We start from the raw sequence: 26,863 nt of genomic DNA, 5'->3' as shown, positions 1-26,863 counted from the left end.
GTAATTAGTTTAATTTTAGCCATTACAGCCAAGTCTTCTAAAACTATCCCTAAATAACAAAAGTAAAGAAAGAAGAACATTTGGGGCGGGGAAAGAACCGTAAAGGAACTCTTTCGTTAATAAAATAAATCTTAATTGGAATGTAGCCATTAAAATATTAAGGAAGGGTGAAACATTCTTGGCATCGGAATGTCTACAGCGTTACGCTGCGTTCGTCTCGTAACACCTTCTCATTCTCATAATTAGCATCCTTCTGTGTGGCCGCAAGATGAGGTGCCACTTCCAGTCCTTCTCTGGTGTTACCCTAGTTTCAGCTGCCATATTTTTCACAAAAATGCTCTTCTGGGAACCCAACAACATCAAAAATCAAGTGTCCTTTAAGGCCTCCAGGCAATCGGCCAACCTCACAGACAGAGTGTACACTTATCACCTGGACTTGTCCCGATTCCAGTCCGAGTTCCCCCATCTGCAGAGCTATGAGTGCTCGCTCAACCTCACCCCATGGGGGCAGCCTGTGTACAAGACCGGTCAACCTCTGCTCCTCCTGGCTATTAAATCCCACCCGTCCTCTAGTAACAGGAGAGAGGCGCTGAGACGGACGTGGGCCAGAGAGGGGGTAGTTGGAGGGTACAGGGTCAGACCAATCTTCCTTATGGGGCAGGGAGGGACACCGGGGAACATGGAACTGGTGAAGGCGGAGAGTCGAGAGTTTGGAGACATCCTACAGTGGGACTTCAACGAAGGACATCACAACCTGTCCCTAAAGGAGCGCTGCTTCCTGGAGTGGCTGCACCACTACGTCCCATGGGTGGCATTTATCTTCAAAGGTCAGAACAACGTCATCTTACATCCTCATCCTATTATTTATTATACCCCCAGTGTGTGAGATGCCCTCTTACCCCATCAGAGGGGGGGTCACTGACCCAATATTTTTATGAATAACCCCCTGTTAGATACTCTTTTACCCCTGTGTGTGTCATGCTTTTTACCCCATCATACCCGTTAGGGTAATATAGTAGGATATGTTTTGTGTTTATCCCTCCTTTCTCTCCCGTTATTCTCCGTTTCTCTATTCCTCGCTGATCCTCGTTCCTTCTTCTTCAGGAGATGATGATGAGTATGTGAATCCAGCAGCCGTGGTGCAGTACATCACCGAACATGGATCCTCCGCTCTCACGTTGCACGGCAATCTTTGGCGCCATCCTTCTGTTATGCGCTCCACCAAATACCGCGTCTCCAAGACTCTCTACCCATTCCACAGATATCCCTCCTTCCTCTCCGGTGGAGGCTTCCTCTTCCCTGGAGCCTCGGTTAAGATCCTATACGAAGCCTCCAAGACGATCCCAGTTTTCCCGTTGGACGATGTGTATTTTGGGTTCTTAGCTCTGGCAGGAAACTTAACCTACCGGCACGATGCCCGGTTCCAAGTCCATGGTTTGAGGTACAATGCATGCAAGTACCGGCAAGCTCTGGTGGTCCATGGGATTGGCCCAGAGCGTCTGGTGACCGTGTGGAATGGAGTCCAGGAAGCCCGGTGTAAGATATGAAATTACAGCCCTATTTTCTCCTCTGGACCTTCTCGAATGCCAATTAAACTCCGGGATGTATGGACTGGGACCTGCTTGTACATAATGTTGGCATCTGCTGACGCACACTCTAAGGCGTGAGCATGTTCTGTTCTGCACATACAGATTCCCCGTACCGTGTACTCGCAAACATGTTCTGCTCATTCAAAGCTCTTAGGTTACCGCGTGAAGACCTAAGAGTCTCCGGGCCAGATTCAAGATGGCGCATGAGGTTATCTTCCCCAAGCCCAGGATGGCGTTTGAGGTTCTCAGCAGCCGCGTCTTGGACCTGCGATGGATCTGCGATGGAGGCGAGGGTCTGAGCAGCTGGCGGGTTTTCTCTCTCTGCAACATTCTCTACGGCGAAGAGAAATGACATCATCGGACGGGGCAGAGAACGCCAGCAAGTACTAGTGGAAAGATCCGTGCTGCGCAGGACTTCCCCTCCATTGAGCTGCCCCACCGGGGCAGGAATCAGACTCAAATGCAAAGTCTGAAGAAGAAAATTAGTTTAAAAAAAAAAGTTTGAACGGAACCTGGTGAAAAAACTCGAATCAAAAATTCTATATTAGCGATATTTTTTACGGAAATAAAGAAATGATCATTCTCACTCTGGGAGCCGCTTCAGAAGTTTTCCAATGAAAATATTTTTTGATGGATGAAGAAATTGGGGAATTTTGCGCAGGTTCACCGAATGCACTTTGCTTTTGATCTAATAAATCGCGTAGCGCTGAGTAACGTGAAATGTGACTTTCCCCCTTTAATTGTTTACTTAAAACTTTATTTATGATAAAAGTCCGATCCACCCCAAAATTATTTCTTTATTTATCAATATGAAAATGAAAAGGTTCCGTGCGTTTGTTAGAATAAAAATCTGAATTCTATTTGTTTATACCAAATAATACGTTTTCACCAATTGTAAAATTAAATATATTCTTTATACGTGTCTGAAGATGGGGAGGAATTACACATCAGGGCAGTTTTAACTTGGGGTTGGGTTTTGTTATTTTAGTGCGATAAGATTTACTGGCGAGATAAGATCCGTCTGACAGTGACATGTTATACACTTGCCAAATTTGGTTCACTTTAAATGTGTAACATAGTACACGTTATCACTTTACATGTATGATGTAATATAGGGATTTTAAAAGGTATAAGAGGACACATGTCTAGCTATTTATATTTGTCTATTTGACATGATTTTTACACTTTAATATATATATATGTGATTTAATATCATTATTTTCCGATATTTTTTTTGTAGAAAATATTATATTCCTTTATTAATTGTATTTTTTGATAAACTGCACTTTTTAAATTCATATGCACTTAAATCTGCACTTTGTTCAGAATACGGACTCATCTGGGTATAGGGCAGTGTGGGATGTGCTTCATACTTTAGTTGCATATTTGCTCGTAGTATTTCTTTTTCTTTTTTTCTCCCCATTTTACTTTATTGCTGTGGCTCTTTAATGTTATTAAATGATTGCGTCTACATTATATGTACTTGGTCGTCCTGATGACCGCTCTGCCGATACACCTTCTTCCCCTTTTTGGGAGGTTTGATGACGTAAAATACCATCCTGAAAGCGCCCGATCTCGTCTGATCTCGGAAGCTAAGCAGGGTTGGGCTTGGTTAGTACCTGGATGGGAGACCGCCTGGAAATACCTAATTTTTGGGGGTTTTTTTGGCGTGATGTCATCATGCAATCATATGGTTTGGTCTGGTCACATGATCAGACATTGGCAGAAGGGCAACAGAAAGAGATTAAGTTATGGAGACGCAGGGTATTTACTATGTGCCATTAATATGTGTGATTATTTGTAATATACCGGATAATGTGGCTGTAAACATTTTAATTATCTGATGTTTCTAAATCACTTGGTGATTGTTTTTAAATAAGATATGTAATTATCACTAATTGTTTGCGTTACTTGGTGTGACTGAACCTGATTGGTTGCATAGAATTATACTCATTACCTAAGCGTGTGATTTGGAGCAAAGTGTTAGCTTGACAAAGGCCCTGTTTGGCCGAAACGTTGCTTTTGTTTGCGCTCGCTTAATAAAGCGTCCTAGAGCCCGGAAGCTGTTCGGAGTGCTGGGATTCCTTTTCTTTGTTAGAGGGCGATGTTTAGGCCCCTGGGAATTAGCATAGCTTAATGTACAGGGTGAGTGCGTAGTGATTGGTGGGTGCATGGCGTGGGGGGGGGCGTGCATGTCAGAGGGTATATAGGGGTGAGCTTTAGGTGACCTGGGTCATTGCCATTTTAATAGCCGGCTAGCAGTCACTTCCCTCTTATGTCATTTTCCATGTTTAACTTCTTTTCTTTGTCACAGCAGGCGGGTGGCGTGTCCTTGCCGGTCAGGAATTGGTGTGTCTGGACATGGAAGGCGGGTCTCAATCCTCCCCTAACCTCTTGTGGTAAGGTCAATGACCTGGGTCGTGCCCACCGAGCTTATGGTCGGCTGGTGGTCAGCACTGGTAGATGGGCAGCGCAGGAAGCTGTTGTTTGTGATGTTGGACCTCGGTGGTTTTTCAGGATGGAAGCTGGGCCGGCAAGGACAGAGTTAATTTATTACTGTGTTAGTTGTGGCTGTTTTTTCTGTGTGTTTTTCTCTTAAATATAGGCTAACACAGTATGGTTTGTGTTTTTGTAATAAAAAGCTGTGGCTTGTTTTCATCCATATTCAGTTGTCCGTGTTTTATTTGGTAAGTGGTCGTGGGTTGGTTAATGGGTGGCTTAGCCCGGAGCGCTACCCCCTCTTCTTCATGACCCGTGCACTTCACATTATCATTACGGCACTGTGTATTAACTGTTCGAACGCCGAAAAAATGACACGGAGGCACGTTGGATTTAGAATTGGCCACGGCATTTATTTACTAAATGCCGCGACATTGTTTATTACTCCAAATTTAACGGTAATAAAGAAATGTACACGTCTTAAAATTCTGAATTTAAAACTGAACCGACCATAACTTAATGGTCCTATTGACGACACCAGCGCCGCCAGATACCACGGGTTGTTGTAAAACTCAGGACACGATGGGTCGGGGCAATAAACACCTTGAATGTAGAAAAACCTGTATGGGCATCACTCTAACATCTAACACAACATGAATGTATGCCCATACCACAAACTAGATCAAGGTCTAAAAACCTCTGGATCACTCCGCCAGATCCCAACGCAATCCAATGCAGCCGTCCTCCGCTGAATTCCTAGACTCGGGGAGGGAGGGCGGGAATCTTCTCTCCTCTGTATATCAGAAATAATAAATATGGTTATTTTCACATAAATTTATACAGTATATTTTCCCGCCAAAATAAATCCCACCCAGGTGATACTGAGTCGCTGACCGATGTTTGACCCCAAATCCTCCCCCAGTTCCTTCCTGAGTGCATGGCTGGGTCATGTAACCCCTTCTGCCTATACGTCTCCAGGGGTCTCTTACATGTGAATCATTTACTAGGCTGTATTCTGTTCCAATAAAAAAATACTACTGAGAATCTTCACGTCTCGTAACCAACAGGAACCGCCACCAAAAATACATTTCCTCCTCTCTGTTATACAACCCCAGCGCTGTATACAGTAATATAACCACCAGCGCTGTATACAGTAATATAACCCCCCCAGCGCTGTATACAGTAATATAACCCCCAGCCCTGTATACAGTAATATAACCCCCAGCGCTGTATACAGTAATATAACCCCCAGCACTGTATACAGTAATATAACCCCCAGCGCTGTATACAGTAATATAACCCCCAGCGCTGTATACAGTAATAACCCCCAGCACTGTATACAGTAATATAACCCCCAGCGCTGTATACAGTAATATACCCCCAGCGCTGTATACAGCAATATAACCCCCCCAACGCTGTATACAGTAATATAACCCCAGCGCTGTATACAGTAATATAACCCCCAGCCCTGTATACAGTAATAACCCCCAGTGCTAAAAGTTACCCAAAAACCCAGATTAACCCGCCACCTTCCCCCAAATGAAGACACAGGACACATTAGAGGGGTAGGGATTTTGGCCACAGCTTTATTAGAATAAACATTCCCCAGGCCAGCGGTAAAACACACCACCGATTCTAAACCGACCTGCCAGCTGATGCACTAAACCCAACAGGCAGATAATTACCCCAACAAGCCAAGAGTCCTAGCCCCGCAGGTGCCATAATCCCGCCCCCGCCCCCCATTAGGGGCAAACATTCCATGCTTATTTGTAACCCGCACTGGCCAGGGGACCACAGCTGTGACAATCAAACAAGACGCGATTAAAAAAGAAATGTAACAAACATAAAAAACACGAGCCGACCAAACCGTGACGTGTATAACATGAAAACATTGCGGGCGGGAGGGGAGCGTCTGCCGGCGACAAAGATTCACCTCTTACCCCCAATATAACCCGAATAGCTGCAACAATGTTACCGCCACCCACCAATCAAAAGAGACCCTGACTGCAGCCCTGGGCCAGCAGTCATGACCCCCCCTCCCTATTGGTGCAGGGGGGCCCTTTACTGCTTTGGGGCATCCGCTGAACCATCGGAATTCTTTTGCCCCCTTAGTAATGGTAATATTATCGATTCCCGGGGGCAGGGTTAGTTAGTGGCATATTAAGGCAAATAATTGATGATTTGTTTGCAGCCAACGATGTGTGAATCAGAGCTTGGCAGCGGAGTGCCTTCTGTTTAGGGTTGGATAAGGGCTCATGCCTATGCCTATGCCTGTGCCTGTGCCTGTGCCTGTGCCAGGACTAGACGCGGGTACGCTGCGCCCAGGCCTGTTCCTTCCTGTACAAAGAGCCTTGACTTGCTTGGAGCCCAGAACCGGCTTTGGTTTTATGACTCTCAGCCGTCTCCCATTTGCCCCACTTGGACCTAAACGATCTGTTCAGCTCCCCTCCCCCTCCTGGGTGTGTATATCGCAGTCAGATCTGGGTGAGGTCGTTGCGTATGGACGGCACGCGTATCAATTTGTTGCTCAAATGTTCTCTCGTGTACAGCAAGAGAGCAGTAGAGCTAGGTGAGCAGACAGTTTTATTTCACTGAGAGGGTGGTAGATAAGTGGAACAGCCTCCCAGCAGAGGTAGTAGAGGGTAATACAGCAAGGGTATTAAACATGCATGGGATAGACATACGGCTCCTGAATCTAAGACGAGACCAACGACTGATTAAGATCTTTACAGCAGGAAAAAGTATTGTTATTTATGTATATTTATTATATGTATTATTATATATAGTATTTTTATTATATATTATTATTAGACATTAGTTCCCAGCTCTGTCATTCCCCTTGGCTTGTTTTCGGGGTCCATGGCGTGTGCACCCCGCAGATCCCAAAAATATTTACACGGACACGGGGTCCCGCCGTCCCTGTGCAGCGTTCCTAATTTCTTAACTGCGGGCTTTGAATCACCCCAGGGCGTTAATCATAATCCTCATTCCTTTAACCCCTTCAGTCCCAGGGGGTTTTGGTACCTCAAGTCGCGGAGCAATTTTGCCATTTTTGCGCTATGTCGGTTTTCCTGTGAATAGTGTACTCATGGAAACTATATATTGTTTTTTCAAGGAGAGATAGATCTTTCGGTTGATACCATAGTTAGATGATTAGCTGAAAATTTAGTAAAAACTAGCGAAAATTAGAAAAAAAAAAAAAAACCTATTTTTTTTTTAGAAATTTTCCCTCTGAATCCTCTCAAAATTAGGTAAAGTGATTGAAAATCCCCTCCAAGTTTATCAATGCAGGTGTCCTGATTTCAGAAACACCTAATTTTTATAGATTTTTCATACTTTCCCAGCACTTATAGGGAGCATACTATAAGGTGTACATTATTCGAAGAATTTTTATGCTTATGGCTTAACGGGTTTGGGGGTTGTGAACCGGGCAGGAGGGTTATACTGGGTAGATGTTGTGTTAGGGCAATGGGATGTCAGGGTTTTTTCTTTTTTTTTTTATTACCGGTATTATCTTTTTTATACATGTTTTTTTAATATTTTATTTTTTGTATTTTATACATGTTATTAATGCCAGTGATGTCACAATTATTATTTATTGTATTTTAGTGATTTTTTTTTTTTTTTAAATCACCTTTTTTTTTCTCGCTCTCCTCCCTGCGATCCCCCTGCACCGATTGATGCCTCAGCGGGATCAGGGGATATCCTGTCTTCTGGTGACCTTGCGGGTGACGTCAGCAGTGAATGCCCGATCGCCATTTAAAAATGTAACAGTTTTCCGGCGTTCGTGCCCGAAGCTGTTACAGGAGATCGGGCAGCAGAAAGCCGGCGATGATGGCTTCTGCTGTCAGGGGGGAGTCCGGGCTGCCGTCTGATGTGTCCCTGATGCTGCAAGAAGGGGAGGACGTACCGGTACGTCCATAGGGGATTCTTGGGATGCGTTTTTTGGATGTACCGGTAAGTCCATAGGGGACTGAAGGGGTTAAACACTTTGCTGCCCTATCGTATATCATTATGTTCCTGTGATACCCATTTAAGCATGCGCGTCGTTATTGGGTAACGATGCCACTTAATTAAATTGCTAACAAGCACTTATTTTAGCTCCCGCTTGTCGTCATTTCGAAACACAAACGCGCCCGGTTTCTTCTTCTTCTTATCACATAGCCCTGTCCACAACGCAGCCTCTACAATGCCACAGGCCCCGTGTCTGACCGATATATCGCCCAAAGTATTCGGACCGAGCGGCGGAGGCAGACGGCACCCCCTGGATGAGCTACACGGAGATTACCCCCCCCCCCGATCCCAGAAATTACCATCGTTAGTTCAGGGAAACGTTGAGAATGATTTCATCAGGAGAGCCTCCGAGACCAGGGCGCCCGGTTTATCTCTGACCTTCTCCAACAGGTATGGAGGTCACATAAACTACCCCCTTATCAACCCCAGCTGTGCGAACATTCACAGCAATGTATCGTTTACATCCTAAGAATAAATACCCGGATAGAAAAGTGGGGTCAAAATATTATGATGAGGTTCTCGGTACTCAGACCCAAAAGTGCCTAGTAACTAAATCCAACCAACGCGCGGTTAGCGATCACATGACATTACGTGACCTACCAACGCGCGGTTAGCGATCACATGACATTACATTACGTGACCCCGTTGAAGTACTTGGCTCCCGGTCCCACGTTCTAAGCGTTACAACTGGCTCTAAATGATTGGCGACCCTAAGCCTGGTGGTCCTGGGGCACCATGCGGATCCCTGTCTGCCGAGACTCTGGCTTTCCCAAGTGGGAAAAGTAGACCCAGCAGTGATGGGAGCTACGGCGCCAAGCTGCCCGGGGCTGAGAAGAGCCACCAGCCATGATGGAGGCCGGGCGGCCTTGACTTACAGAACTCCGGTTCCCATCACGGAGCGCGACTCGTCTTATTAATAATCTCGGGGGGTAATTTTAGAGCCAAGAAGCCGCAGGAATGTTTTATTGGTTATTTTACACGTTTGACCCAGAAACGTCCCGTCAGATACTGCCATAAGCCGAATCATTTGTGCCCTTCTGCCAACTCTCTATTGTCACCCAAATTCTTGTGGCTTAGGCTCTTTCAGAGGTCAGTTCCTGATAAACCGGTTCCATCGCCTGCGCGTCCCCGCTCGCTCCCCGTCCTCCTAGTTTCATCAGGATTTGCAGGGAACGCAATGTTCCCCAAAACGTACGCCGACCATTGAGGCGGAAAAATTCCCGGTGCAGGCAGAGATTTCCGGAACAAACGATTGTGACAAACTCAGAATTCCATCCTCTGCGGGCTCCGATGACGCCGTTCATCTAAAACCTGTTATAAAATATATATATCTTAGGCCACCGTTTCCTGTTTTTCTCATAAATTTCAACAGAGAAATGCTAGTCCTACAGAAATTTTAATTGGGGGGTGAGGGGGTAAATTTCCGCGGGCCCCTTCATTTCCGGGCAACAAATTACATTCCCTGCCGATTCGGTTCGGCTGAAAATTTGGGGCCATTTTTGATTCAGGAACAAAATTTGTTGCCCGGTGCCCACAGTGACTCTCACTCACTCTCAATCATTCTCAATCACTCTCATTCTTTCTCACTCACTCTCATTCTCGTTCATTCTCTCACACTCTCTAAATGTTTCCTACCTTCTCTGCCGACCACTTCCTCTTCTGCATCTTCTTGTTCTTCATCTTCTCTCTTTCGTCCCCCCTCTCTTTCGTCCCCCCTCTCTTTCGTCCCCCCTCTCTTTCGTCCCCCCTCTCTTTCGTCCCCCCTCTCTTTCGTCCCCCCTCTCTTTCGTCCCCCCTCTCTTTCGTCCCCCCTCTCTTCTTGCATCTATCTTTGTCCGCATAATTTTCGTCGCATAACACGTCGCAAACTTCAGCCAAAGTTATCCTCCCGATTGAAAGATCGAGGGAGAGGACGTCACTGCATGCGAGAGCTTATATCCAGCTTATGTCTGCGGAGATGCGAGAAGAGAGAAGATGATGATGCGGAAGTGTTCTGCGGAGAAAGCAGGGAAACATTTAGAGAGCGTGAGAGGAAGTGTGAACAATAATGAGAGTGTGAGTGTGTCAGTGAGCGAGTGTGAGTGTGTCAGTGAGCGAGTGTGAGTGTGTCAGTGAGCGAGTGTGAGAGTGTCAGTGAGCGAGTGAATTCTCTAGCACGCGGTAACATGATGAATTCTCTCTTTGTGCTCAGATTTCGGGATCGCAGATTTTATCCCGTTACCATTTTTTTTCGTAATATTGACGTTAGCCATTTTTGGCAAAACCTTTTTTTCTATAATTTAGGCTCAGGAAAAAAAAAAACAATAGAAAGTCTGAGAATTAGAAAGAAAGTAAATAAATGTAACAATGGAATGACGTTCGTTCAAATATAAAGAGCGTTTTATGTGCCGGCGCCGGGCAGCAGGACAATGAACTCTTTATCATCATTATTCTCTGGAATAAAGTCAATAAAAGGTAAAAGTGTCGTTAGTTTGATGCCGGACTGTCTGAGGTCAACGGAGTAACAGAAAACATCCATTTCATGGAACCACGCGGGCCACGGATCACCGGAGCAGGACTCATCCGGCCCTAACATGCGCAGGGGATTCGAATACCGGGTCGGATTCACCGAAGCCTCGCGCTCTCGCTACAATTATTTGCAGTTGGGGATTTTTATTTGTCGGCGACTAAAAGCTTCTCTCCCAACGTGCGCAGCGAGGGCTCCTTGGTTTCCCGTGACTCGTTTGCATCCAGTAAACCGCTTGTGAAATGCGTTATTACCCAATAAAACATCGCTTTGCTAACAGCTGCTGTCTACGTGGAAGAACACACATACCCCCCCCCAGCTGGGCTTCGGGGAGAGCTTCCTGCTTTACTCCGTTTATTGTCTGCTCTCGCTAAGACTGCCGAGGCTGCGGAGCCCGACGCGTTTCCAGGGTAAGCGAAGTAACAGGCGAAACGCGTTGGGCTCTGCAGTCCTGAATAGCAGTGAGATGATCGCAGGCCTGATTCTACATCACAAAAGAGCCTCTCGCTTGCCCAAAGAGTAACCGTAGTCACCCCACCCAGGGGCAACCGAAACATGGCAGGCAGAAGCACAAAAAGCCACCACATGGCAGCAGCAGATCTTTACCCCGCAACATTCGGCGCGGGCTTCCCATTACAGCAGCAGTTCCGCAGCCGCGCAGGGTGGGGTAACTTTTAGACCATCTTGCCTCCTGGGGCAGTTACTGTTAAATAAACGAGCCGGCATGTGACGAGGGTGCGATCTTCTAAACAATCGCTCTGTGAAATCCAGCAAGAAAACGGTTAATGAACGTAAAGACCCCTCTGCGGTGGGCTTATTGCTCTTAAAGGGACGGCGTCATCACAAATCAACAGGAGAGCGGAATCTAACACTAGAGCGTCAGAGGACAAGGTGGAACGGACAGGAGTTTTACTTTACTGAGAGGGTGGGAGATCAGTGGAACAGCCTCCCAGCAGATGTGGTAGAGAGAATCTGTTTGTCAGCGACTTCCATGTGCTTTTAATGACCGGGTCATGCTGGTCCAAGTAAATGTTCATAGAATTAGGAAATGCCCCCCTCAGACAGGTCGAGGACAGCCCCGTAGGGCACTATTAGACCTTGTATGCCGTTCACTTCCCGGTGACATAAATCCAGGGGGTCCAGATGAGGCGCAGGACTCTGGCTCCATGTGCCCCGATCAGGAACCGGGTTTGGGGGTCCCCGTTGCCCCTTCCTATCCCTCCGTAGACATTCCCTTCCTATCTGAACCCTTTTTGGGAAATGTTTTATAATATTTATTATTATTTTAATATCTTTTTCCTCCCCATGATCTGCTTCAGGTACGTTGCCAGTATTTACATTTCCAAATCACTTGGTCAGGGCAAACCTGGCGAACCGGTTCTGTGTAATAAAGTTTTCAACTCCACATCATTTACTGCCACCACTAACCAGCAGAGACGGCCGGGGCACGAGGTGTGAAAGACACATCCGAGTCCCGGAGCAGAGGGGTAAGTCTGTCTGCCAAGTCCCCCCCCCCCCCGTGCCCCTCTTTCTTCCCCTAATGCCCATATTTCCTCCCCAGTGCCCCTCCACTGATGTCCTTGTCTCCTCTTCTATGCCCCTCTTCCCTTCTCTGATGCCTCTCTCCTTTCTTCATACCCTTTAGCCCTCCCCTAAAGCCCCTCTCTCCTCCCCTAAAGCCCCTCTCTCCCCTGTACCTATCTCTCCCCTCTCCTGTGTTCTTCTTCGCCCTGATGCCCCCCTCTCTCCTCCCCTGATGCCCCTCTCTCCTCCCCTGTGTTCTTCTTCGCCCTGATGCCCCTCTCTCCTCCCCTGATGCCCCTCTCTCCTCCCCTGTGTTCTTCTTCGCCCTGATGCCCCTCTCTCCTCCCCTGATGCCCCTCTCTCCTCCCCTGATGCCCCTCTTTTCAGAATGTTTGCTGGGTATGAGGGTATCGCAGGGTTCTGCAGCCCTAAAAGCCCCGATAATGTGTATAGAAACAGCAGGGAACGGCTTTATAAATTAACCCGTTATTCTCCTTCTAATAGCTCTGCCTCTAACCAAATAAAAGTGCCCCTCTGTGGCTGTTCTTGAGCACTTTTTTTGCCCCTCAGGCTCTGTGTGTTGCATTTGTTTGATTTGAATCAAAGATATTGATGTAAATGTTTAGCAGGAGAGCCTTTTAATTAACAAATTAACGCATTTAATGAACTAATTTGACACTTAATTAAAAGCAGAGCAGCCTGATTGGGGAGTCTGCGGGTGAACATTATTACCAGGGGCCATATATATAACGATAAAAGAGGCTAATCCCATTCCTTCTATATATTTATGACATAAGAACACGTATCATATAGTAAAAATATTACATAAAAGTCATAAAAATTATTGTATAGGAGCCATGATATTAATAATAATACTAATAATAACTACTACTAATAATTATTATTAATTTTACATTATTCTTATTGTTTTATAGTATTGATATTTTATATTAGCCTTAATAATTATTGTATAGCCGTCATAATAATAATAATTATAGTTATTATTAATATTTTACATTCTTAGTTTTCTAGTATTGTTATTTTATTATTAAGCTTAATGATTATTTTATAGTAGCGTCCGTTGTATTTTTTGGGGTGAATTGCATCGTTATTATCTTTGCGTGTTACACGCGTGTAATGGGGTTAGTACGCCGTACAGTAATTAAAGTGATCGGGGAGGATTTTATTAGATGTCACTTTAACACCTGACGGTTATCACAAAGTAAACTCATTAGATGAGTCAGGATGACTCCTCCGACACCTTTATTTCATATAAGCTCGTTAGTCACACACAGGGCCGGCCTTAGGGGTGTGCGGCCGCACAGGGCGCCATGGCAACAGGGGCGCCTGCCCGGGACTTAAATTAAAACATCGGGGGTTTTTTTACTTTATTTAACATCCTTCATGTTAAATAATGAGAAATAGGGAGAGAGAGTAGATAGTTAGAAAGGGCGGGGGGGGGGGGTAGTGAGAAGGGGCAGAGAGGGGGGGTAGTGAGAAGGGGCAGAGAGGGGGGTAGTGAGAAGGGGGGTAGTGAGAAGGGCCGGGGGGGTAGTGAGAAGGGGCAGAGAGGGGGGTAGTGAGAAGGGGCAGAGAGGGGGGTAGTGAGAAGAGGCGGGGGGGTAGTGAGAAGGGGGCGCCAGAGGAGTAGTCCGCACAGGGGGCCAGAACACTTAAGGCCGGCTCTGGTCACACACCTTGGTTTTCAGACACTTCTGGGGATCCTTCCTCTATCCATCTATGTGTAACCAATCGCAAGAACGCCCCTTTCCTTTTAAGAAATAATGATTCCTGTCACCATGTAAATGTTTTATTACGATTAATCTCAAAAGTGAAATGCGAGGAGTTTAATTCATGCCCGTTACAGGGGCCCCTCAGCATTTCTCCCCTTCATGTATTGGCCAGCATCCTCTGGTACCCGTCATAGAGCCCAATCCAATTACATAAAACAGTCCTTAAGCAGTCGAGCGCCCCATCGGTTCCAGATGAGGGTAATGCTGAGCCCCCATTTCGGGTGCGTGGGTTCTGGGGTGAAATGAGAGTCTATGTGCAGAGGCACAGGTTAATGGGCCGGAGAAAATTGGAACCGGCAGAAGACCGCGCCTGGAACCGGCAGAAGACCGCGCCTGGAACCGGCAGAAGACCGCGCCTGGAACTGGCAGAAGACCGTGATTGGCCAGTGGAGCCACGGGGAGCCGGACCATCCAATGAGGACAGTCCGGTATTTTAGTGTGTGAGACGCAATGATCCTCGCCGACGCTCTCGCGGGACAGTCCCTCTTTAGGTCTAATGTTATAGATGCCGCTCTCTAGAAATAAGCGGATTAAGGGTTAACGGTGGTGATGGTAGTGCAAGGTTTAGAAGATAGCCGCTCAAAAAACACGTGGAAGGACCCCCCTATTCCACAAAGTGACAAAGTGCAAACATATATTCTGGCGCTTTCACACCGGAAAAGTGTGGAGCGCTGAAATAAATATTTTTTAAACTCCCCCTTATAAGTAGTTGTGTAATATAAGGGAGGCTGAACCTTCTTTGAAGCAGGTAGCAGGTCGTCCTCCAAATCCACGTTTCACCTTCTGCTTTTATCAATCTGGAATGCGAATGGCGCCAGAAGGTGAAACGCGTCGTGTGACGTTCAGGAGCGTTTTATTTAAAAGCTCCGTTTAAATTGTGAGTAAGCACTCTGTAGGATATATATATATATTATCTATCTCTATATACACACACACCGCACTCTGTAGGATATATATATATTATCTATCTCTATATACACACACACCGCACTCTGTAGGATATATATATATTATCTATCTCTATATACACACACACCGCACTCTGTAGGATATATATATATTATCTATCTCTATATACACACACACCGCACTCTGTAGGATATATATATTATCTCTATATACAGACACACCGCACTCTGTAGGATATATATATTATCTATCTCTATATACAGACACACCGCACTCTGTAGGATATATATATATATTATCTATCTCTATATACAGACTGTCAGATATTTTATCATAGAAAACATGTATTTCATATATTCTGTACTTTACATGAACACAAAATGGAGTCAGAGCCATTTTATTTTACTTAATCATGTAGTGATGATTTCTTTTTGTGTTTGTTCCCTCTATAATTGAGAACAAAGGAGTATTCATGTATAATGATGTTTCAGTATGTATGATACAATTGTTTTATTATTCTGAATAGAGGTGAATTTTGTCTTCTTCGTATAGAATTCCCTGTTTCTGGGAAATTGTATATTGCATTATTGTATATGGCGGCTTGTGAGACTGCAGCTTATAACCCGTGATAATAACAATAATGAAAAGGTATTTTTACCTGTAGATGAAGTTTGACATCATTTGCATCTATTACAAATTTCACTAATACTAGTAGACATTATTAAATTACTTTTTAATTTGTCATATTAGTTAAACTAATATAAGAGAAATAGTGATATCTTTATTACTGCTCTGATTATTATCAATTTTTGGTTGCTGAGTGGACTGGAAATTAATTGTGTGTTAGACTCATAAAATAACAATTCATATTGATAACTATCGATAATATACTGTATTTGAATTGATTCATTCTTGACATGTTTTAAGAACTTTGTGTTTTATATCATGCACTGTGTGACTCATACATAGATTTTATAAATTGTATTCACAATAAATAATATTTTTATTGACTATCGTGGCGATATCTATCTAATTCGAATTATAATTTTCGGCGATCTGAAAGAATTTAGGATCGGAGATAAAATATAGGGTATCTCCTTAAATTAATATTGTGGATGTGGTCCTACAATATTTGGTAGCGTCGTTATTTTGCGTGTGTGACGAAATATTGGTTTTGCCTATTTTGTCTCATTAATATCCCTAACAAGACACACCGCACTCTGTAGGATATATATATTATCTATCTCTATATACAGACACACCGCACTCTGTAGGATATATATATTATCTATCTCTATATACAGACACACCGCACTCTGTAGGATATATATATTATCTATCTCTATATACAGACACACCGCACTCTGTAGGATATATATATTATCTATCTCTATATACACACACACCGCACTCTGTAGGATATATATATTATCTCTATATACAGACACACCGCACTCTGTAGGATATATATATTATCTATCTCTATATACAGACACACCGCACTCTGTAGGATATATATATTATCTATCTCTATATACACACACACCGCACTCTGTAGGATATATATATTATCCATCTCTATATACACACACACCGCACTCTGTAGGATATATATATTATCCATCTCTATATACAGACACACCGCAATCTGTAGGATATATATATTATCCATCTCTATATACAGACACATCGCACTCTCTAGGATATATATATTATCTATCTCTATATACAGACACACCGCACTCTGTAGGATATATATATTATCCATCTCTATATACAGACACACCGCACTCTGTAGGATATATATATTATCTCTATATACAGACACACCACACTCTGTAGGATATATATATTATCTATCTCTATATACAGACACACCGCACTCTGTAGGATATATATATATTATCTATCTCTATATACACACACACCGCACTCTGTAGGATATATATATTATCCATCTCTATATACAGACACACCGCACTCTGTAGGATATATATATTATCCATCTCTATATACAGACACACCGCACTCTGTATGATAGATATATTATCTATCTCTATATACAGACACACCGCACTCTGTAGGATATATATATTATCTCTATATACAGACACATCGCACTCTGTAGGATATATATATTATCTATCTCTATATACTATTTCTTGCACGGAAGGCGATGCGGGGATCAGTAAGAACGTCTTGGGCAGAAAACAATTGGGGAAGTGGAGAAATTTCACGGCTCATTGTCTCAGGGGCAGAAAACTCTGACGCTCGACAGGAACCTGCCTCGTTCTGCCAGATCCTGGAGATGTCGAGCGAGAAAAGGTAAAGGGGGCGACCTGATTGGAGGGCCCCGAGAGTCCGGGGGAGAGAGTGGCGGGGGGGGAGTATCTAGCCAAGGGTGCATGATAGGAGCTGTAGTCTGCAACAGCTGTGAAGAGAAGCTACATGATGCTTAGAACGTGACACTTAGTTTATTCACTAACCTGTGGCTGAATATATAATTAACTCAGTGAGCCGGCCCCTGTATAATGTATAGATAAATCAGTCTGCCGGGCCTGTATAATGTATAGTTTAATCAGCGAGCCGGCCCCTGTATTACCCTCTACCACTTCTGCTGGGAGGCTGTTCCAGCACTAATTATATTCACTAAACCTGAAATTTCTAGACCTCCAGCCATCACCTGGATATAAAATCTAGCATCTAATACTCCTAGGAGCTTACAGTCTATTAGGAGGTTGAGGGGGAAGAAGAGGGGCTGCTTGGCTGAGGATGATTAAATGTAAGGTGAATGCGGCCGGAGATCTCGAGGACGGATGCTTTCTTCTAGACGTAGGTAGAGGGTATTAGGGGTAGTTTTTATGTTGTGCCCCCTCCCCTATCCAGAGTTATACATTTCTATATTATATTTATTTTGATCTAACTAATAAAACGCGCTACGGAATTTGATGGCGCTATATAAAACAATAAATAATAATAATATATATCTGTATATATATATATATATATATATATATATATATAATAAAAGCAGTGTTTAAATAGCTCTATTAAAGCATCCCTGTGTTATGTTGCCACCCAGTGGTTGAACGTTGTAACTGCACATAGAAATTAACCTTTGATATTGTACTTTTTTAAAATGTATTTTTTTATTATTATTTTTTGCTTAAATTATAATAATTCCTGATGATAAATATTCACATGAAAGAATGTATCATTTTAAGATTCTAAGTATGTACATGCAAGGATTTGTAATATTAACAGCGTAAGGATACGTTACAATGTGGAATGTTGCTTTATCGGGATAGAGCCAACTCCATCCAGTCACTAAGATTTGGTGGGAAACAAAACCAAGAAAAAAAAAGGCAGCGACTGGACCCCTTTTGCACTTTCATATAACCGATAACGCTACCCCTACTGCAGTGATATACAGAGCCGTACATGTAATGAGTAATATACACAGCAGTATACGAGGAGTAATATACAGAGCAGTATACGAGGAGTAATATACAGAGTAGTATATGTGATGAGTAATATACAGAGGAGTATACGAGAGGAGTAATTTACACAGCAGTATATGAGAGGAGTAATATACACAGCAGTATACGTAATGAGTAATATACACAGCAGTATACGAGGAGTAATATACAGAGTAGTATACGTGATGAGTAATATACAGAGTAGTATACGTGATGAGTAATATACAGAGGAGTATACGAGAGGAGTAATATACGGAGCAGTATATGAGAGGAGTAATATACGGAGCAGTATACGTGATGAGTACACAGCAGTATACGAGAGGAATAATATACAGAGTAGTATACGTGATGAGTAATATACAGAGGAGTATATGAGAGGAGTAATATACACAGCAGTATATGAGAGGAGTAATATACGGAGCAGTATATGTAATGAGTAATACACAGAGCAGTATACATGAGGAGTAATTATATATAGCAGTATACGTGATGAGTGATATACAGAGTAGTATACATGACGAGTAATATGCGGAGCAGTATAAATGAGGAGTTATATACGGAGGAGTATACGTGATGAGTAATATACGGAGCAGTATACGTGGTGAGTAATATACAGAGCAGTATATGTGATGAGTAATATACGGAGCAGTATATGTGATGAGTAATATACAGAGCAGTATATGTGATGAGTAATATACAGAGCATTATACGTGATGAGTAATATACAGAGCATTATACGTGATGAGTAATATACAGAGCATTATATGTGATGAGTAATATACAGAGCATTATATGTGATGAGTAATATACAGAGCAGTATACGTGATGAGCAATATACAGAGCAATATACCTGATGAGTAATATACAGAGCATTACATGTGATGAGTAATATACGGAGGAGTATATGTGATGAGTAATATATAGGGCCATATACGTGATGAGTAATATGCTGTACATAGCAGTATATATATTGCGTGATACATAGCATGGTTAATATAGAGCAATGTGTAGGGTAATACATATGATATGTACTATTTAATAAGAAATAAACATACATTTTTTTGACCATCTCTTCTAGAGCAAAATGAAATACCGACTCCTCACCGTGGCCGCCTATTCTCTCTCTATTTTTGCGCTGCTTTTCTTTATCACATTGATTTTGAAGTCTCCTGTGGTGCTACTTCCGATCCATGGGACCATGGCCCCTGCCTCTGTTCCTCTCCTTTATATCAGGCAATCGGCCACCCTCACCGACAGAGTGTACACTTATCACCTGGACTGGTCCCGATTCCAGTCTGAGTTCCCCTATCTGCAGAACTATGAGTGCTCACTCAACCTCACCCCACGGGGGCAGCTTAAGGACAAGACCGGTCAACCTCTGCTCATCCTGGCTATTAAATCCCACCCGTCCTCTGGTGACAGGAGAGAGGCACTGAGACGGACGTGGGCCAGAGAGGGGGTAGTTGGAGGGTACAGGGTCAGACCAATCTTCCTTATGGGGCAGGGAGGGAGACCGGGGAACATGGAAATGGTGAAGGTGGAGAGTCGAGAGTTTGGAGACATCCTACAGTGGGACTTCAACGAAGGACATCACAACCTGTCCCTAAAGGAGCGCTGCTTCCTGGAGTGGCTGCACCACCACGTCCCATGGGTGTCATTTATCTTCAAAGGTCAGAACGATGTCATCTTACATCCTCATCCTATTATTATACCCCCAGTGTGTGAGATGCCCTCTTACCCCATCAGAGGGGGTATATATTTTTATGAATAACCCCACTGTTAGATACTCTTTTACCCCTGTGTGTGTCATGCCTTTTACCCCATCATACTTGCTGCCCCTGTGTCTGTTATTGGTCTAATATCCCCTTTTCTCATCTTCCCATAGGGGATGACGATGTTTACGTGAATCCATCCAGCATTGTACGATACATAGAAGAACACGGCTCGTCTGCGTCTGTTCTTCACGGTGCCCTCCAACGCCACTCTACGGTCATGCGCAGCTCCAAGTACCAAGTGTCCTATAACCTCTTTCAAAGTCACAAATACCCCTTCTTCCTTTCTGGAGGGGGCTTTCTCTTCCCAGGGCCAGCGGCCAAACGTCTGTACGAGGTGTCTTTGAAGATGCCCGTCTTTCCACTAGACGACGTCTATATGGGGTTTTTGGTGTTGGCCGCAAATCTTACGTTCAAACACGACGAGAGGTTTCGTGTGTTCGGTCTGGCATATAACGCTTGCCTCTACCAGCGCGCGTTTGTTGTGCACGGGGTTAGCCCTGAACGCCTGCTGGAAATATGGAGTGAAGTTCAGGGTTCTCAGTGCAATAACTCGGCACATGGTCTCCGATGATGTGAGGCGACACCACTGTGGCCCTGATAGAACCTGTGGCCGGTGGTCCTACAGTTCCTGCTCTTATGTCACTTTAAGGTGGTGTCTCACGGTCCAACTACATGAATGTCCTTCTAACCCTATCGCAGCTCTGTCATAAAAACATGGAGAGGGATTTCATTTTAGGAAAAAGGTTTCTAATTCTGCGCTGAAAGAGCCATCTTGGTTGGGCGCAAACACTTCCATTACCTCGTCCTGACTCTAGATGGGTTTTTACGACAAAGCAGATATTTATTATAATTATTTTAAATTAACTTAAATCTGTGTTAGGATTATTCAAGCGGCGCCTTTCTCAGGTTTTGACATTGGAAGGGAATTATTATTATGGAAAAATGTACCATTATATTCCAAATATATGTTTAATATGAAATACTGTTTTTTTTGTGGTTACTGGGGGAAGCTATTTCCTGCTACACGCCTCCTTGAGCAATTCCTTAGCAGAGCGTTTCCATGGCTTTCGGCATAAGATGTTTTGCGGAAAAATTTTCACCGAGTTTTTTATTTAGTCCGCTTACTTCTGCCTAAATCACTTGTAGATAGAGACGGGCAAGTCAGGCTGAAATGGGTCCAAAAACTGGAATGTGCTAAGAAGATATAGACATGAAAGATAAATTTATTGTTGTGAAAGGTTTCATCGGAGGAAGATCAGACGTTGGGAAGTGCCTATGACATTGGCAGAAAGTGCCTATGGGGTATTTGTTTCTTTGGGTGGGTACTAAATGAATGAGGGAGGAGAGGTTATTAAATCACTGTGAGACGGGGCATCTCTAGTCAAATACGTACATGAGGTGCGACCGGCCTCGCCATCCTGTAGAAGCAACTCCATGAAGACCTCTAGTCCCGCAGCTTTGGGCTCTGGAATGAGAAGTCGGGGAGACGCCGACTGTCGAGTGGAACAAAGCTGTCTTGGGTGTCGTTCAGGAAGGACGGGATCTCCTGGAACCGCTTCAGTTTCCTTTCAGGAATCTACAAGGAGAAGAGACACAAATGGACAGAGTTAATGTGAAGTCACCGCCATCTGGAGGACGCAAGAAAGAGTTACAAACAAACTGCGGTATTACTTCAGATAAAACTGCAGTAATTTTCCGTAAAGACTGCCCTGTCGCTGGGCGAAGGAAGGCGGGGCTTCTCCTTGTCATCATTGAGGTCCTGGGCCAATGAGTGCTTTAGCCGGCAAGGAGCAAGTGGCTCCCCCCCCCCCGGCTACCCTGATGGCTCGAGGAGGCCCAGGATCTGCCCTACGTGAGGACAATGGTGAGGGGTGATCATCCACATACCACGTCCACGTACCGCATCCACGTACTGCATCCCCGCGTACCGCATCCACCTACTGCGTCTACATACTGCATCCACGTACCGCATCCCTGTACCGCATCCCCGTACCGCATCCGCGTACTGCATCCACGTACCGCATCCATGTACCGCATCCATGTACCGCATCCGCGTACTGCATCCACGTACTGCATCCACGTTCCGCATCCCCGTACCGCATCCACCTACTGCGTCCACATACTGCATCCACGTACCGCATCCTGTTAGGGATATTAATGAGACAAAATAGGCAAAACCAATATTTCGTCACACACACAAAATAACGACGCTACCAAATATTGTAGGACCACATCCACAATATTAATTTAAGGAGATACCCTATATTTTATCTCCGATCCTAAATTCTTTCAGATCGCCGAAAATTATAATTCAAATTAGATATATATCACCACGATAGTCAATAAAACATATTATTTATTGTAAATACAATATATAAAATATATATGAGTCACACAGTGCATGATATAAAACACAAAATTCAAAAAACATGTCAAAAATGAATCAATTCAAATACAGTATATTATCGATAGTTATCAATATGAATCCAGGTTCAGTGGCAAGAAATTAAGTGGGAAGAAATATAACTTTCTACAAATTATATAGGTTAGGACTCCAAGTAACTCCAAGAGTGAAATATGGTGCCAGGATCTTAAGATTCCAATTCTCTGGGGTAAATTTGGTGAATAAGTCCGTCAGGGTCTGTCCATTTCAGGGTGCGATCTTTTTTTTATTATTATTAAAGACATCAGCTTTTAAAGACAGGGCTTATTATCATAGCCTCCACCTTTTGGTAGGAATTCTCCAATCATAACGGTGGGTTTTACCCATTATAATTAGGACTTTTACTCATATTTACACCGTTGTAATTTCTTAATTTACCTGTGAGAGACGCTCTGGTCTAAGAATGAACTTAAAACCGTTACATATGTGTTTGGAATTTATCCTTGGTCACCCTAATCGCCAGGTGTTACCTCCTAGATAGTAACTCAGGCCTTGTAGTCTTCCCATGGATCCCCCATTCCAAGTTACATTTCTAAAGATATGCAGCGTCTACTCCTTAACTTTCTCATGGAAGATAACGTTAATTGTATCATACATACTGAAACATCATTATACATGAATACTCCTTTGTTCTCTATTATAGAGGGAACAAACACAAAAAGAAATCATCACTACATGATTAAGTAAAATAAAATGGCTCTAACTCCATTTTGTGTAAAATCACAGAATATAGAAATACATGTTTTCTGTGATAAAATATCTGACAATCCACGTACTGCATCCACAGTGGTCTCCTCTCGCAGGTCGCCTGTTGATTCTCTTCTTTCTCATTATCTCTTCCATTTATGTTTATCTCTTTTTATCTTTCCATTTTCTCGTTATCCGCCTCTTCTCTTTATCTCTCCTTTCTTTCTCTTCCCTTTCTGTTTATCTCTTTTTTATCTCTCTTTGTTTTCTTTATCATCCCACCTTTCTCTTTATCTCTCATCTTTCTCTCTCCACTTTGTCGCTATCTCTCTTTTTTCCCTTTCTGTATATATCCCCTCTTTTGCGCCCCTCCTCTTTCTCTTCTTTGAACCCTCTTTCTCATTATATCTTCTCTTTATATTTATCTCTTTTCTAATTTCACTTTCTATCTCCCTATCTCCTCTACGTCTCATTATCTCTCCCCTTCTCATTATCTCTCCCCTTCTCATGATCTCTTCTACTTCTCATTATCTCTCCCCTTCTCATTATCTCTCCCCTTCTCATTATCTCTCCCCTTCTTATCATCTCTTTTGCTTTCTCCCCATCTGTCCTTATCTCTCTTCTTCATCTCCATCTCTCTTCTTTTTCTTTATCTCTCCCCTTTGTCCCCTTTTCCTTTCTCCATATCTCTACTCTTATTCATTGACGGTTGACATCTTTTCCCCGCGTCACCGTTGTCTCTTCCTCAGTAACGGATGTACGCAGTGGCACACATTGTTACACGCGCTCTGTCAGATATTTTATGATGGAAAACATGTATTCTATATATTCTGTACAGAACACAAAATGGAGTCAGAGCCATTTTATTTTACTTAATCATATAGTGATTATTTCTTCCTGTCTTTGTTCCTCTATAATTGAGAACAAAGGAGTATTCATGTATAATGATGTTTCAGTATATATGATACAATTAGCGTTATCTCCCATGAGAAAGTTAAGGAGTAGACGCTGCATATCCTTAGGAATGTAAATTGGAATGGGGGATACGTCGTAAGACCCCCAAAACCTAATTTACTACCTAGGAGGCAACGTCTGGAGATATGGGTGACTACAGAGACCTCATTTACTTTCTAGGAGGTAACATCTAAAGATAAGGTGACCAAGGATAAATTCCTAACACATATGTAACGGTCTTAAGTTATTTCTTAGACCAGAGCGTCTCTCGCAGGTAAATTAAGAAATTACAACGGTGTAAATATGAGTAGAAATCCTAATTATAATGGGTAAAACCCACCGTTACGATTGGAGAATTCCAATCAAGAGGTGGAGGCTATGATAATGAGCCCGGTCTTTAAAAGCTGATGTCTTTAATAACAAGAAAGGACTCACCCTAAAACTGACCCTAAAAGAACGCACCCTGAAACGAAGGAACCCCAAAACAGACAGACCCTGACGGACTTATTCACCAAATTTACCCCAGAGAATTGGAATCTTAAGATTCTGGCACCATATTTCACTCTTGGAGTTACTTGGAGTTCTAACCTATATAATTTGTAGAAAGTTATATTTCTTTCCCACTTAATTTCTTGACAATAAATCTGGATTAACTTCTACAAGGACCGGTTGGACAACAGCAACAAGTGGTGGTAAATATAATTGTTTTATTATTCTGAATAGAGGTGAATTTTGTCTTCTTCGTATAGAATTCCCTGTTTCTGGGAAATAGTATATTGCAGGGGCATCCAACATGCGGCCCGCGGGCCAAATGCGGCCCGCGGAACCTCGAGGTGTGGCCCGCGTGAGATCGGCAGCCAGGATCACAAGAGCCCTGCTGCTTACTTGTGGGAGGGGCTATTCTCTGGTCCAGTCCTGCCTCCTCTGTGGGGAGAACGAGGGAGGCCGCGCCCCCTGCTGAAGTCTGTGAGCGGCATCGAGAGCTGTAGTGCAGGTAAGGGGGTGGGGGAGGTTGTGTGAATGAGTATGCCTGATTGAGGGAATGAATCTGTGAATGAATGAATTTGTGTGTGTGTGATAGCATGGATGTGTAAGTGCTGGAACCTAGGCATGATGGGACTGTGATTACTGTTAGTAATCACACTCCTATCATGCCAAGTCAGCCAGTACATGCTGAAACCTGGCTAGCTGCCCCCCTTGTGTATTGATGCTGCCAGCAGTATGGGGTCTGCACTCACAGCCACCCTGTACCAGCATGTACTGGCTGACTTGGGACGATAGGAGTCTGATTGCTAATAGCAATCTGCTAACAGCAATCACAGTCCCATCATGCCTAGGTTCCAGCATTCACTGGTTGCCTGGGTATAAAAAGAGTGTGTTTGCTGTTAGCAATCACACTCCTATCATGCCAAGTCATATTGTTGATTTTTTTTGTCCAATTGTGGTGTGTTACTTTTAATAAAAGTGTGGTTACACACTAAAATTGGACAAAAAATACAATGCCCAGCCAACCGGTACATGCTGGAATCTGGGTATGCCTGAGATTGCTGTTAACAATCATAATATATAATTTTCGGTTTTGGTCCAGAATTTTCATTTTAGTGCATCCCTAAAATAAATAGAACTATTTTATTTTTACTTATCCAGAATCCTGAATTTGTAGGCCCAGAAATCAGTGAGAGGAAAAGTAAAGGTTTTGTGTCATTTACTTTATTTTAATCTGCATATTTTATTAAAATATACAATTCTGATGAAGTGGCCCACTGCAGAAAAAACTTGGACACCCCTGGTATATTGCATTATTGTATATGAGGGCTTGTGAGCTTATAACCCGTGATAATAACAATAATGAAAAGGTATTTTTACCTATAGATGAAGTTTGACATTATTTGCATCTATTAGGAACTTCACTAATACTCTTAGACACAAACAAATTATTTTTAATGTCATATTATTTGAACTAATATATAGATAGAGTTAGTGATCTTTTTATTACCGCCCTGATTATTATTTTGGTTGCTGAGTGGGATGGAAATTAATTGTGTGTTAGACTCATAAAGTAGTAATTCATATTGATAACTATCGATAATATACTGTATTTGAATTGATTTATTTTTGACATGTTTTATATCATGCACTGTGTGACTCATATATATATTTTATAAATTGTGTTTACAATAAATAATATTTTTATTGACTATCGTGGCGATATCTATCTAATTTGAATTATAATTTTCGGAATTATCTGAAAGAATTTAGGATCGGAGATAAAATATAGGGTATCTCCTTAAATTCATATTGTGGATGTGGTCCTACAATATTTGATAGCGTCGTTATTTTGCGTGTGTGATAAAATATTGGTTTTGCCTATTTTACAAGCTTAGTAGTTAACCCCCTGAGAATGCATAGAGATGAATTGGTCCAAGAGTGGATAGAGTCTTTTGTCAAAGTCACCTTAGTGAATAAACCCCAAAGAGAAATCAAACCCCTGTTTACACCCGCGAGTTGTATCTGCAACAGACGTGGCTCCCATGGTCTGCTTTATTCCAATAACAGAGATATTCGTTCTGGATATTCAGAGAAGGCCCAGAGGAGAAAAATAGGGCAGTCATTTCATGCCTTACACCGGGCTTCCTGGACTCCATTCCACATGGTCAGCAGACGCTCTGGGCCAGTACTTGCATGCATTGTACCCCAAACCATGGACGTGGAACCGGGCATCGTGCCGGTAGGTTAAGTTTCCTGCCAGAG

At 43.2% G+C, this 26,863-nt stretch overlaps 2 protein-coding genes and 1 pseudogene across 2 annotated transcripts; all 3 read left to right on the top strand.

Annotated features, from left to right (window-relative positions):
• Positions 1-268: 268 nt before the first annotated feature.
• LOC149276321 (beta-1,3-galactosyltransferase 5-like) lies at positions 269-1,547 on the top strand. Its single transcript, XM_089503720.1, has 2 exons — positions 269-827; positions 1,105-1,547. Exons 1-2 carry the CDS (start codon positions 269-271, stop codon positions 1,545-1,547), a joined length of 1,002 nt encoding a protein of 333 aa, XP_089359846.1.
• Positions 1,548-3,130: 1,583 nt separating this feature from the next.
• Positions 3,131-3,250, top strand: LOC149276320 (5S ribosomal RNA; annotated as a pseudogene).
• Positions 3,251-14,107: 10,857 nt separating this feature from the next.
• Positions 14,108-20,599, top strand: LOC149276319 (beta-1,3-galactosyltransferase 5-like). Its single transcript, XM_089503719.1, has 3 exons — positions 14,108-14,293; positions 19,332-19,923; positions 20,139-20,599. The coding sequence occupies exons 1-3, from the start codon at positions 14,108-14,110 to the stop codon at positions 20,597-20,599; spliced, it is 1,239 nt and encodes a 412-aa protein (XP_089359845.1).
• Positions 20,600-26,863: the final 6,264 nt, after the last annotated feature.

This window comes from Sceloporus occidentalis, unplaced genomic scaffold (assembly GCF_023333645.1).
Source record: "Sceloporus occidentalis isolate IW3139 unplaced genomic scaffold, rSceOcc1.0.p SCAF_242, whole genome shotgun sequence".
NCBI classification, from domain to species: domain Eukaryota; kingdom Metazoa; phylum Chordata; class Lepidosauria; order Squamata; family Phrynosomatidae; genus Sceloporus; species Sceloporus occidentalis.
Note: the sequence above shows the minus strand (reverse complement) of the source record. Positions and strands in the feature narration are given on the sequence as shown.